General features: G+C 41.6%; 1 protein-coding gene across 2 annotated transcripts in view; it reads right to left on the bottom strand.

Moving 5' to 3' along the window:
• The window catches only part of WDFY1 (WD repeat and FYVE domain containing 1), a 954,352-nt gene that overhangs the window by 380,428 nt on the left and 559,543 nt on the right, over nt 1-14,381 (bottom strand). For both annotated transcript variants that reach the window (XM_044070252.1, XM_044070253.1), the window contains exons 5-6: nt 10,608-10,758; nt 4,861-4,973 (exon numbers count right to left, since the gene is read on the bottom strand). In XM_044070252.1, coding sequence (XP_043926187.1) covers nt 4,861-4,973; nt 10,608-10,758 — 264 coding nt within the window. The remainder of the gene's footprint in view (nt 1-4,860; nt 4,974-10,607; nt 10,759-14,381) is intronic.

Here is a 14,381-nt window from a genome sequence, read left to right as displayed (position 1 = left end):
TAAGAACTTTATATCAGTGGTAGCAGCTGGTTCAAATGGAGGCAGGGTGAGCTTTTCTAACACATAACTGAGGTCCAATGCAGGCAATGGTGATCTTCTAGGAGGCCTTAAATTTTTGGTCTGTATTGTAATGAGCTGAAATGGCAGAGGCATGGATTTTAATTGATGAGAAAGGCCTTTGTCAAGCATCTCAGTTAAGTATTGCAATATCTGAGGAATATTTGGTTCTGCTGTATCATTTCCTTGTGCTTGATTGCAAGCACAGAATCTCTTCCACTTGTCAGCATAAGATTTTCTAGTACTAGGCCTTCTGGCTTCCAAAATTACATCTATCACAGCTTTACTGAGAGGTGTTGTTTGTATGACTACATGATCAGCCATACTGCCAGGTTCAGGGTCTGTAGTTGATTGTGCAGGATCGGATTGTTTTGCTGGGACAGTAGTTGTGGTCTTTGAGGCAAGGTCCAAGCTGGGTATTGAGACAAGTTCCTTAGGATTGGGTATCAGAGTTGGCGGGGCCAGTCCGGAGCAATTAGTATCATCTTTGGTTTCTCTTGTCTGACTTTTAGGAGGACTTTGGGGAGAAGAGGCAGAGGAGGAAAGATGTAAACTGATGAGTTTTTCCAACTGAAGGACAGGGCATCCACTTTCCATGATTGTCTGTGATACGTCCTTGTGCAGAATCTTTTCAACTGATAATTGTGAGGAGATGCAAATAGATCTATGTCTGGGCTCCCCCATTTCTCTGTTATCATGCTGAAGACTTGTGGATTTAGTTTCTACTCATGAGGATCCAAAAGGTTTCTGCTTAAATCGTCTGCCAGTGTGTTTTGTTTTCCTGGCAGGAATTGAGCTTGAAGATGCAATTTGTAGGTCAAAGCTGTGTCACACAGTGCCATGGCTAATCTGCAAAGGGGGTATGAGTGTGTGCCCCCTTGTTTGTTTACATACCACATGAATGTGGTGTTGTCCATCTTTATCAGTAGTTGTCCTGGATGAAATAAGTCCTTGAAGGCTGTCAGGGCATTTTGAACAGCTAGCATCTCTTTCTGGTTGATACGTAGATGCATTTGTTTTGGTGTCCGTATGCCCTGAATGCATATTCCTGCCATGTGGGCCCCCCCAGGCATAATCTGATGAGTCTGTTGTTAAGGTTTGGCTGGCATGGGGTAGAGTGAAGGGCCATTTCATTTTTTGGTGACATGCCTTTGCCCACCATAGAAACTCCTGTTGCAGGCAGGGAATGAGAGGAATCATTGTTTCCAGACTGTGAGAATGTTGACTCCATAAACTTTTTAGGTACTATTGAAGTTTCCTCATATGCAGTCTTGCATATGGAATCAGTAGGATGCAGGATGCCATGAAGCCCAGAGCCTGCAGAATTTGTCTTGCAGAAGACTGGGTTTTTGTTGCCATCAGTTTGAAGAAAGTAGTCAGTTACCTTTGCTTGTCTGGCGTGAGTTAAGCCATCTGGGCAGTTGTATGCAAGCTTGCACCCAGGAATTTTATCTTTTGAGAGGGTACCAATTGTGACTTCTTTTCGTTTACTGTGTACCCTAGGCATGTTAGAAGCCTTTTTTCACAAATGCCAGGTGTCGAAGAAGAGTGTCCTTGTTCTCTGCTTGAATGAGACAGTCGTCTAAGTAAGGATATATTTGTATACTTCTTTGTCTGCAAAAAGCAATTACTGGTGCCAGGCACTTTGTAAAGACCCTGGGCGCAGTAGATAAGCCAAAGGGCAGTGCAAAGAATTGGTAATGCATTAAGCCAGCCTTGAATCTGAGGCATCTCCTGCACGATTGTCTTATTGGAACATGCAGGTATGCCTCTTTTAGGTCTAAAGTCACCAGCCAGGCATTCATGCCCAACATGGGCAGAAGCTGCTGCAAAGTCAGCATTTTGAATTTTGGAATGTCCAGATAGGTGTTCAAAATCGATAAATCCAGTAATGGCCGCCAGGCCTTGTCCTTTCTGGGTACCAAGAACAGTCTTGAGTAAAAAACTTGTCCTTTTTCCTGTTTTGGTACTGTCTGAATGGCCCCCATATCCATGAGGGATGTAACCTGATTCCGTGCCTCTGCCCATTGATTTTTTTGTCAGATCTGGCCAACCCTTTGCCATTGGCAGAGTGTGGAAATGGAATCTGTATTCCTGTGATACGATGTTTAAAACCCACTTGTCCTGGGTTATTAACTGCCAACTTTGAGCAAAAAGTGCTAATTTTCCCCCTATGGGTGCTGCCAATAGATAAACGCTTGCTGTAGGCAGAGGGAAGTCATTGGGATTGCTTTTTGTAGGTTTGCGCTTTATCTCCTCCAGATTTGGAGGTGGAAGCGCCCCATTGCTTTGACCTGTACGAATCTTGCGCCTGGTATCTGGAACCCTTAGGGCGTCTGGATTTGCCCCTTTGAGCTCTGTCTGACACAGGAAAGGACCAATTTTTTGTAGGCCAGTGTCTACTGAATCTTGGTGGCTGCACTTGTAAGAAGTCTTTAACAGTTTGCATAGACTTAGCTTTGTCTTCCATTTTCTTTAAAACCTCTTCTGCCTTAATACCAAACAGAGAATCATGCTGTAAAGGTGCATCTATCAGTTTAGCTTTAACATGATCAGGCAAATTTTGTTCCTTTAACTAGGCATGCCTCCTAATCACAGATCCAGTAACTGCAGCCCTGCAGGAGGTCTCTAAGGAATCAAAACCACATTGCAAAGTATGCTTTCCTACTTATTCAGCTGCATGCAATAATTCCTGCAATTCTTTATTTTTTGCACATTCTGAAATCAACATCATTTTCTGTTTCAGCAATCCCATAACATGTTGTTGGTACTTAAGCATATGACACTGACATTTTAAGGCCCCGATTGCTAAGGTTGCAGATATATAAACCTTTTTTCCCCATCTGTCCAGTGCCCTTGAATCTCTGTCAGAGGGGGTAGGATTATTTGCTGTCGAGGCCTTAACTCCCTTTGGACCCTGTGAAATAGTTACAGGATCAGCAGCAGGGTTTCTAAATAAAAATTTATGGGAGTCAGGGACCCTGTAATATCTGTCCGGCTTACTGGGTGCCGGAGGTAAGGAGTCAGGGGTCAAGCTCGACTCCGAAAACACATCATCCACAATGCCTAGGACAGGAGGAATGGCTAAAGGTCTGTGCTGAGGGAGAAGGAGGAAATCCCTGAGCCTCTTTTTTGATTCTGAGAAGTCTTGACTCTCCCAGTGATAATGCTCCCTCAAAGTATGCAATGTTTCTCCAAATGAATAATCCTCAGGAGGAGATGCAGATGGAATAGACTCCTCAGCATCAGAATCCTCATAGGGAGGTATAGATAATTCCTGATCAGAAGAAATAGAAACCTGATCTGAAGATTCAGTCACTGTCTTGCCTAGGCCTCTTATCTGGAGGGGGATGGGTACCCCTGATCAAGGTAATTAGGTCTTCAGCCATTTTGATCATCTGTTTTTTAGGCATAGGAGGTCTGTGCACGTGGTTCATGCGTCAGTTTTTTAGTTTTAGAAGTTGCTTTTGTCTTTGGTTTTGCCGCTGTCGTAGGTTTGATATACAAATGTTGAGGTCTGAAAACACTCTCAGAAGCCGGTGCATGCTCAGCGGCTCCGGACCCATCCGAGGGGGATACATCAGTCGGTCCAATACCTTGAATATCTTGCGGCATGCCAGACTCGACATGGGTGTCGGAAGAGGCCTGTGACTCGAAGGTAGCAGGTATCAGGGGCTGCAAAAGCACCTGAGTACTAGCGACTGGCTTAGGAGAAGCTTCGTCGTCGGTTTTGGATCTAGACTGCCTTTCTCTGTCCTTTTCCTTGTGTTTTTTATATACTCCAGTAGTCGGATTGCTATCCGACGACATTTCTGGGTAGTTAAATCTGTTTCCAAAATACTTTGATGCAAAAATATAGCGACGGTTAATAGTGCGTTGGCTAAATCTAGCACAAACCCGACAGCCAGGCACTTTGTGATCAGGGCCTAGGCAAGGAATACAGTATAAATGGAAATCCTTATGAGGTATTTGCTTCCCACAAATAATACAATTATTAACTTTTTCTGACATTGGTAAAAAGCAAGAAAAAAGTTTCCCCAATGGGGTACTTAGGTTTAGGGAAGACTTCGGTTCTGAAACTCGAACTTGAATATTTCAGTAGTCGGCCGACCGGCACTTGCGAAATGCTTCTGCTTCAGGCACCGCATGGCAAGAAAGATCAAAGAAAATGGCATCGGCTGCATGTTTTACACCCCTGATGACCTGACGTCATGGAAGAGGAGACCGTAACAGACGCAGGACCCAAGACTTTGGAATTCAGGCCGACTGAGGGCAATCTGCCAGCAGATTATCCAAATGTAATGATTGTAACAGTGAAACACGAAGCACATTTGGGCAGAGCAGTACTTTTACTGACTGAAAACTGATTTGACAATGTACAATTTGTTGCTAACAAGGCCAAAAAAAAGCGGTGTCTCATGTTACAAACAATTTTTTTCAACAGAGACTGCTACAACTTTGAGTTTCGTTCAATAGCATACAGAATGTAGTGACTTTAGTCAGCTGTGGCTAGCCAAGAAAAAAACATTTTCAGTTTACAGTTTCCTGATGCCCATCTGCTAACTCTGAATGAGTCAGCACATTTCTTACCCACAGTCTAATAATCATATTTTTATTTAGCAAACCACAACTTTGTTCTCCATATTTTGACAAATATTACTTAGATTAAATCATCCTAATTTGAGGGATGTTTCCTTTATTGGGAAGCAGTAACACACAACAGATGTCAACACAAACATGATAAAAATCTATTAAAAGCCAAAATGATATTCAGTTTGCATAGTATTCCTAACAGTAACTTACCTTCATGTCCCTTAAGGGCTGTAACAACTGTAGATGTGTTTTGTTCAAGTTTCAGAAGTGTAATCTGTCCTGAGTAATCACCAACAAAGGCATACCGTGTGTCAAAATCATATCTGAGAACACAAGAAGTTAAAGACACATACAATCTTACTACAGCAAAACAATATTAACATGATCCCTTTTAGTAGCTCTTAAATTATTCTGACCTTGTTAAAACTTATGTTTCTAAAAGTAAAATTTCTCTGGAAAACAATTCAGATCTCTACAGCAAGAGTAGAAATAAAAAAATGATGGGTTATGTAAAATTTCAAGCACATTAATGCAAGGTTTTAAACAGCCACTATGTAACAAGCCTGTTGAGTGTTTCCAAAGCTTGCCCCTTACCATGTGTATGTGCATGTGCGTGAGCTTGTGTTTTTGTGCACATGTATTGTAGTATACTAGTGGCTGATCCATTTAAATACACTAGCTCAGAGACAGACAAGCAGATAAAACTTAACTAGGGACAGCTGAAAACAGGCTTATTTAACATCAAATTCCCTTCTGCTGTACTACTCACTCTACTATGCTGAATTCATTATACTCAATTCTGAGCATTTTAGGTCAAGGATACCAAGTTCAAGGACATAACATTTACTTTGCATTAAAATGGAAAGGGAACAGTAAATAAACAGCATAAGTAATTAATGAATAGTTTGCCCTCTCCTAAAACCTCAGCCATCCATCCAGGTTGGTCATTTTCTTATGGCTACAAAAAAGTGGGATGGGAGAGTAAGAACAAGTAGCCAATCAGGCAAAAAGACTGTGTATGGTAATGGTATTAATGCATGCACAGGAGGAACTATGAAATGCAAGCTTAACGGGCAAGCAGTAATACTGGTTTTGTGACATGGGAGCAAACACCATATGATTTTCAAAGTCAACTTATAAGCAAACATCAAAAACTCATGGTGGAATTTGAAAAATGAAACCCCCCAAGAGCTGATTAGAGATAATATATACCAAATATCAAATCAAACATCACTGAAAGCCGCGGTGGTACAGCGGTAGCGTTGTTGCCTCACAGCAAGAGGTTCTCCTGTTCGATTCTCGGCTGGAGTGCCTTCTGTGTGGTGTCTGCATGTCCTTCCTGCAGTCGAGTGGCCTCCAAAAGATGTGTGAATGGATGTGCCTTCGCTGAAGGTTGGGCATCGGACCGGCAACTCGGCACCATAAAAATCTACTGCCAATCATTAGCGGACCGGAGTTCCGCTGTGGCGACCCTTAACCGGGAAAAGCCGAAAAGACAAACATCAAATCAAACATCACTGACCTCCAGTAAACAGAGTGCATTCTCACACTCTTACCACCTTACAGTGCTCATCCTTTTGAGGATAAGCTTGGAAAAGGAGGTAGGAGAAAATCTTAGACTCCCTCCACAGAGCTGAAGTTTTGCATCCTTCACAAGTAGTCACATATCATGTCCTCCATTTCTAAACAGCACTTCACTCCGAAAGGCATTCTTAATCCCTACCTCTAAAGTTAATGAACTCCTTGTTTTACAGCAAGGCTGTAAAATATCATGGTCTCTGGGACACATGCAGGGCCAAAGAGATCATGAAGAAGTAAGCCACAAGATGCTTAAGGCAATCAATCGACTTAAGTGGAGACTTGTAGAATGCATCCACCTTCATGAAAGGGCCAAAAAGACACTGTTGGGATGATTTTGTGCTCCATGAAAAACATCCTTAATCAACAACTTCACAGAATGGGTGGGATAACATGAGGCTCCTCAAACTTCTTCCCCATACACTACGTACTTCATAAGGTAATTTCTGAAAGGACAGACATGTGGCTTGACTTCAGCCCTAGATGTTCTTTGTGAATATTGACTTCTCTGAAGACGGTATAATTAGGTGGGGAGGGTGGAAGAAGCAACAGAAAGTGTCTCTGTCCATCCCTGAAATACAAATCTATAGAGCCACTGACTCAAAGTCAGTGTAAGATGGGCTGCCGTGTCCCAGCTACCTGCAGAAGTGATCAAATGTGTACAGTGTCACTAAATGGACAGCATGTGACTGACCTAATCGAAACTGGGCTCAAGGAAACCAGTGCATGATCGTGTGCCAGCCATAGGTGGCACACAAGGGATAGAGAGTTGCATCAGTCTAGGCACAGGTTTAAACCATATTTCTTAACAGTACACTCCAGAGCCCTATTAACTCAAGCACTCATACACATCAAACGTCAGTCCAACATTGAAACACTGAGATACAAAGTTCTGGTACAGGAACATTTGATATACCATTATCATATCCTGGTTCATCCAACTCAAATTGGGCCAGGGAGAGGTTCCAGAAGGGGACTAACTCAGGTGCTACACTGATCCCAGTCAAGAGAATTTAGGGGGCCACTTGTTGGGATCAGGTTGAGCAGACAAACTCCAGCCAATAAGCCAGGGGTTGGATACTGCTAGCATATCACATGATACACCATCAAAGTGGGGGGGAAAGGGGGTATTTCACTCTATCTTGCTCCAAAATGGAGCACAGCAGAATTCTAAATCCCCTTGCAGTTGAAGATACGATCAGTATCTGTAGAAAATGGGGGTACGAGCCTAACAACCAAGAGGACTACATGAAGGTACTTGAAGGAGCTTTTCCTTGCTCTCTGGATGACAGGACTTTGATGTCTTCCATTTGGATGCCAAGTATGTTGAAAATTTTCACCCAATGGCATCTAAGAGTGACGGGATAAATACACTTGTGGCAGTTCTTAATGTCATGCCCCTTACAAAGATAAAAAAGTAATGGTCTTAACCTTATCTAACAAGAACATGGAAACAAACATTTGAGTCAGCATCCAGATGCGCAAACCTTACCAACAACAGACAGGATTAGAATGAAAGGAGAAATAAGAGCTTCTGGTCTGCCTGTTTTGGGCGGAGGGCAGCACACTTGCTTAACCTAGCCCTTATGTCATGACTCATATAAGAATGGGTGTAAGGACACCTCCAAGCATTGCATCCTCTAAATGTGCATTACCTTGGATGGAGAATATGAAAATAATCATAGGACCCACAAAGAAAAGTTCATGTCAAATCAGGAAATGCAAGCAGGCAAATGGCAGGAAGTGTTACAAGGAACACTGCAGGTTTAAAGACAATTCAAAATGCTTCATTTGACTTAAATGATGTGAGTTCTGTAATTCGATAATTACAAACTGGGAAAAGGAATGACAGAAACTGGAAAGAAGAACATGGGTTGGTACAGTAAAAAAGAGACAACAAAGGAGCCTTTCTATGTGTTAAAATGAAACATCTGAATAGAAGCTGTACTTGCATATTAAGAAGGAAACTAATGACAATTGAAAAGTTGGCTACGAAAGTTTTAGTGATAACTAAATAAATAAACATTGTGTATTTCTCTATTTATTAACCCTTTGGTGACTGTGTTTGGTCCCACTAGTCTAGCAGACTCTTTTCGGGGGAAACCAGTGGTGGTATTTATACTACTAGGTTAAATATGGCCAGCGCACTGGGAAACTTCCGCTACTCTTTTTGATAGGTGTCATGGGATCATTTACATCCACCTGAGCTACCACCAACTCAAGCACGGAATACAACCCACAACCTTCTGTACCAAGGTGAGTGCTGCCTCTTGTACTACTGACACTGCAAAGACAAAATTACTCTTGGGCTTGAATAATGCGTAAAGAAGGCAAGAAGGTCAACCAATGGGGAGGTGATTTTTATACATCTTTTTCATTAATGTACTTGTTTGACTTCTGGTGTAGTGATGTATACTTCACCTGTGTTTTTGTTTAATATTTAAATTGCACACCTTTGTTTTTGTTTAATATTTAAATTGCACACCTTGAGATTTAAAAATAATAATATAGAGCACTCTCTTTTCTAACAATGGCTTATGGCTTTTAACTTCCATCAGGACACCCATCAGCAACATTACCAAGACTTTCAAAAGGGACCTGGGTTTATCAACTTATACTGAACGATATCACTCCATATCAAAATTAAAAAAAAAAGTTTATGATGCTGGCATATTCAGTATGACCTCAGTACTGACCCTGGTCTAGAACCACTTACATCTGCATTGCCAAGTGTACACTGACAACGTGGTATTTAGTTTATGCTTGAAATTCAACTAATTGCAGAGTACAATATAACAACTGTGTTAAGATTGAGCTCTGCTTATCTTCAGAAAAAAAATAATAAGCTCACAGTCCCAAAAATTCTAAAAAGCTATTTAATTAAAAAAGACCCCTTCCAGCACTCTAGATATACAAAATAAAGGAACAAGCACAGATCAATATAACTTATTGTAAAATAAATTCAAAAAGCTTAATTTCCACCTTGTTCCCTGGACTTTGTCATTGACCATTGTACTTGCATACAGAACCTGGACTGGCAACCCATCATAAAGCAAACAAGATGAGATGCATGATGGTAAAATCATTACACACCTCATAAGGAAAACTATGAATCAGGGCAAATGCAACACAGTAGCAAGGCTGCATCTAAGTAATTTAAAGCACCACTGACATTTAAAGGCAGAGTAGTTACAAGTTGATCCCTGACCATGCCTTTTTGAGTGGCTTTAGAAGCTGGTTGCTTATATGTCTTTTGGATTAGAATGATTGATTATTTCTGAAGGGATGAAAAAGTTAATAATGTACCAGTCATCACCAGAAGTGGAATGCTTTAATGTTCTGCTGTTACCACTGAGTGGAGAAATGCACTCCTATCAATAACACAGTGAACAATGTGGATAATTAATCATGGTGAGAGAGATCACAGTCGCATTGCAGGGACATGGCCTGTTTACAGGCTAAATGTTGTTAAAATTCTAGTAATCAAAAAAGGGATTGGAGGACAAGAAGAAGCACTCTAACCATTACCAGTATGGGTACCGGGACAGTAGGAAATAGGGTCACTGCTAAGACAGCTGAAGCAATCTGGGTCGATAGTAGAGACCTCTGCTAGAACTGGTGTGGAGGACTGAAAACAGCTATAAAGTGTGAATGTGAGGTTAGGGGTGTTTTGACCACAAATGTTCTGGGGAAAAGAAGCAATGATCTCGGGGGACTGTCTAGCCTGATGTGCAGCAACAGTACAGGAGCACATAACCTTCAGCACAGTCTAAGACACAAGTCAAATGTGTTTCATGCCACTAAGGGCATTATGCTTACCTTTAACAAAATTGCAGCCTGTGGAGGCCAAGGTCAGGCAGGGTCTCTTTGTGAAACAGGAGTCAACATCCTGCATTTTACACCAGGATCATGCCCTTTTCTCTCTCTCTCTCTTTTATATATATATATATATATATATATATATGGCATAAAAAATGCTAACATGAATCTAGGCATGATAGGAAAATATAACAAGGCATAAACATTTTATCACAAAGTACATTTCATAACCCATTAACAGAGATATATGGCTGACAGAGAAATTCAATGGAAGGTGGGTAAGCATACAGGTAAGTAATAATACATCAAAAGATTAATATCATAAGCCATATTTATCAGTCAGGCACTTTTTCTACTTTCAATGATTTCAGGAGAAGGAATGAAGGAGATTATAAACAAAACACATGGTATGTAATATTTTAAGCTGGGGAAAGAAGGAAGGAAGAAAACACCTTCAATTTAAGACTCCTGTCTAAGTCCTCCAAAATTTACCACAAACTTAGAACCAAATCATCACATGCTACTAGCTCTTGACAATAAATAGTGCCTACAAAGGATACTGTAAACAGGATGTCCAGGAGCTGAAGTAGTGCCTTCCCACCATGCTGCCACTCTGGGTACACATCCAACTTATGCATTTATCATGGCCAGTGCTTATCACCCACTCTGATTCCAGAGAGAATATGACTGAAGACACTCTATTCTGGTGAGCTGGAAAAGAACATGGAGTGAAAATACACTTGGTGATGAGAACATTTTACATGACAAACAGAAAAACATATTTAAATCTGTAGACATACCATACTCTTTCATATAAGAAATACTGAATGACTCACACTTATGAAGTACACATTCATAGTCAATCAAAAACTACTTACATCTTTCTACATCTCTACATCTTTTATCATTAATAGATCCGCACACATACAAAAACATACACATCTATATATATCTATATAAATAAAATATATTTAAACTGTGACCTACCTGACTTGGGAACCCAGTCAGAAACCCACTGTGTAGTTAGTTTAATCATACCTTGGAAATGTATTCATACAATTATCCCCTTATAACCTGAACTCTCGTGTGTGTGCTTGCAGCCTCCCGCAGCCATAAGCCCCCACATCCCTCCTACAAAGCTCCCTGCATCTCCCATAGGTATATCTCAAGTCTTTAGCACCCAAGCACTACCCCATTTCTACCACTAGATGTCAGCACTCCACAGGATATGTATTCTACTTATGCTACTTTCCTAAATTACACCGCATGAGCTACTAATCTAATTATTCCATTTCCCAACCAGTCATACTATGGCCCTGCCCTTAGTGTTTCCCCTAGATCGACACTTACCCAGTAGAGCAGGACTAGCCCTTGTCCATAGCCTCTCTCACAGATTGTTTTTCTCCAGCAGGATTCTCCTCTCTTGGCTCTACCCACTCGATTCTCCTCTCTTGGCTCTACCAGCTCGATTCTCCTCTCTTGGCTCTACCCACTCCATTCACCCTGCGGGCTCACTCTGCTCCCCTACCCTGCCCCCATATCTCACCCGCCCCCAGTACTCCTACATTTATTCTTGCCAGAAGTCACCTCCCCTCCTCTACCCCTCCACTCATAGTCCTCCTCTCTACCCCTCCTCCTCTCACCCCCACCCCTCAATTAATAGCCACACCCCTTACACAAATCCCTCTACTCTACTCCTCTCCGCTTGTTCACTCCATAACTTCTACCTCCCCTTCACTATTACTCCTTCTTTACTTCCATCTTCTACACTTATACCATCTCACTATGAACACCTCTTCACCATCTACACCATCTACTCTTCTCACCCCCACTAATACCTTGCTAACTTTAACTTTAATTCTACTTTTCCATACTATCTCCTATTTCTCCACTCCTCTTCCCCTTTCTCTCACATCCCACTGCACCTCCCCCAGTCCCCATCTCACCCTTACAATACCTCACTTCCACACCATCTCAGCCTCATTAGTCCAGCCCAACCACCTCTACTACTACAAACCAAATATCTTACCCACATTAGCAAAACACAAATTCCCTAAACCTCTTCCGTATCATCCCCTGCACTCAAAAGGAAAACTTAACCACTTACTACCTTCTCTCTTCATCCACCTACTTCTAGCAGGTGATTTACACCCTAACCCTGGACCTAGTTCCATCAACACCACCACCATCCCTCCAAAAACCACCACAACTGCCAGCCTCAAAAGCCTTAAATTACTCTAAATGCCCAAAGTTTACGAAATAAAGTAACTAACTTCCATGCCTGGCTTAACCAGAACCAACCCATGCCTGGCTTAACCAGAACCAACCAGACATAGTAGCCATCTCAGAGACTTGGTTAAAACCATACATCTCCGACTCAGAAATTCTACCCCCTGGTTACCAAACCATTAGATATGACCGCTTGAATAGAAGAGTTGGAGGAGTAGCCTTAGTATTCTCTAATACACTCCCCATTATTCCTTACCCAAATCCCACTCCTCAGTTTAACAATGCAGAACTTGTCATAGGCATACTACAAACAAACACTCATAAAAGTATCTGTATCATATCCCTCTATATTCCCCCAGGTAACAACACTACTACTTTAGAATATATCCTCCAATGGGCCTCAATTAACATCCACCTAGAGACCTACAATCTAGGTGACGACCTAGACTGGAATAGAATTAACAACCAAAATTCCACCATATCTGTCAATCTCTTCAACTTCACCCAATTTACTAACTATCACCAGAACCAACAAAACCAATTCTCCAGGATCCACTCTGGACTGGATACTAACTATCCACCCTAACAACATTTTAGACTCGGGCATCCTTCCTGATTTTATTAGTGACCACCTACCTGCCTTTATCCTTCGAGCAACCCATTCCTCCCTTCACCAGCACCATTATATTCATACTCATAACCTTACTAACTTCAACCCTACAAACTTCTCTAACACCCTCAAACAAACTAACTGGAACACTCTAAAAACACTCCCTCTAGATAACGCTGTTGATCACTTCAATTCCACCTTCCTAAATGTACTTAATACCCAAGCACCTCCACAATCTATTAGAGTCAAACCCAACCCTGCACCATGGCTAACCAAGGAAACCATAAAATTTATGCAACAGCGCGATAAATGCTGAAAACTTTCCCAGCACAATAAACTTCCTGAAACCCTCCTTAAATATAAGCAACTCTGCAGCCTCACCAAAAGACACATAATCAAGGATAAACAATCCTACTATATAAAACTCCAGACCAACCACTCCACAAACCCCAAACAATTCTGGAACTCCATCAACTCACTCCTTCACCCAGGCACTAAAAACAACCCTTGCCCTGATACTACTAACCCTTGCCCTGATACTACTAAGACCAATGCAAAAATCACCTCTCTTTTCAACTCCTTCTTTATTAACTCTATTGCTGAACTAACTAAACCCTTCCTAAACACCCCAGCCTTACAAGCTAGTCATTCTACCCCAGCCTCTAACCCCAACCCCCCCACTTTTGAACTTAATCCAATTCCAACTTCCTACATAAAAAAAATCCTCAGCAAGCTGAAACCATGCTCCAATGCTCCAGATAACATTCCCTCCAAGTTCTTAAAAACTGCTGCAGACAGCATCGCCCTCCTCATTAGCATCTTAATCAACAGATCCATACAAGAATCTTATGTCCCCAAAGCTCTGGTGTTCTGCCTTTATACATCCTCTTCACAAAGGCGGTAAAAATAATACCAACTTCAACTTTCGCCCCATAGCCATCCTCTCCCCAATATCAAAAATACTAGAGAAATGCATTCACACCCAACTAATGCCCTTCCTAACCACAAACATCTAATCTCTCAAACCCAACATGGTTTCTGTCCTGGCCATAGTACTATTACTGCTCTTCTCTCATTCTTAGAGATAGTCAGCCATGCCTGTGACTCTGGAAATATAGTTTCTACAGTTCTACTAGACCTTTCCAAAGCTTTCGACACTATCTCCCATACCCATCTCCTCAGCTATCTGGCTAATCTTAACCTTTCTCACAACTCCCTGTCCTGGTTTTCAAGTTATATATCTGATAGATCTCAAAGCTGTAAAATGGAAGAAAGGCAACTCTGACTTTCTTCCCATCCCTACTGGAGTTCCCCAAGGATCTATTCTTGGTCCTATGCTCTTTAACATCTTTGTCAATGATTTCCACTCAGCCATCCCAAATACTAAAATAGTACAATATGCTGATGACTCCACTTTAATCTGCAGAGCCACCAACCTCCCAGAACTTCAATCTTGCACACAAACCGCCTTCTCTGCTACTGAGGACTGGATGTT

The sequence above is a fragment of the Protopterus annectens genome, chromosome 4.part1, assembly GCF_019279795.1.
Source record: "Protopterus annectens isolate FY-2018-M chromosome 4.part1, PAN1.0, whole genome shotgun sequence".
Lineage (NCBI taxonomy): Eukaryota > Metazoa > Chordata > Ceratodontiformes > Protopteridae > Protopterus > Protopterus annectens.
The sequence above is the reverse complement of the archived record's forward strand: the minus strand, read 5'-3'. Positions and strand labels throughout refer to the sequence as shown.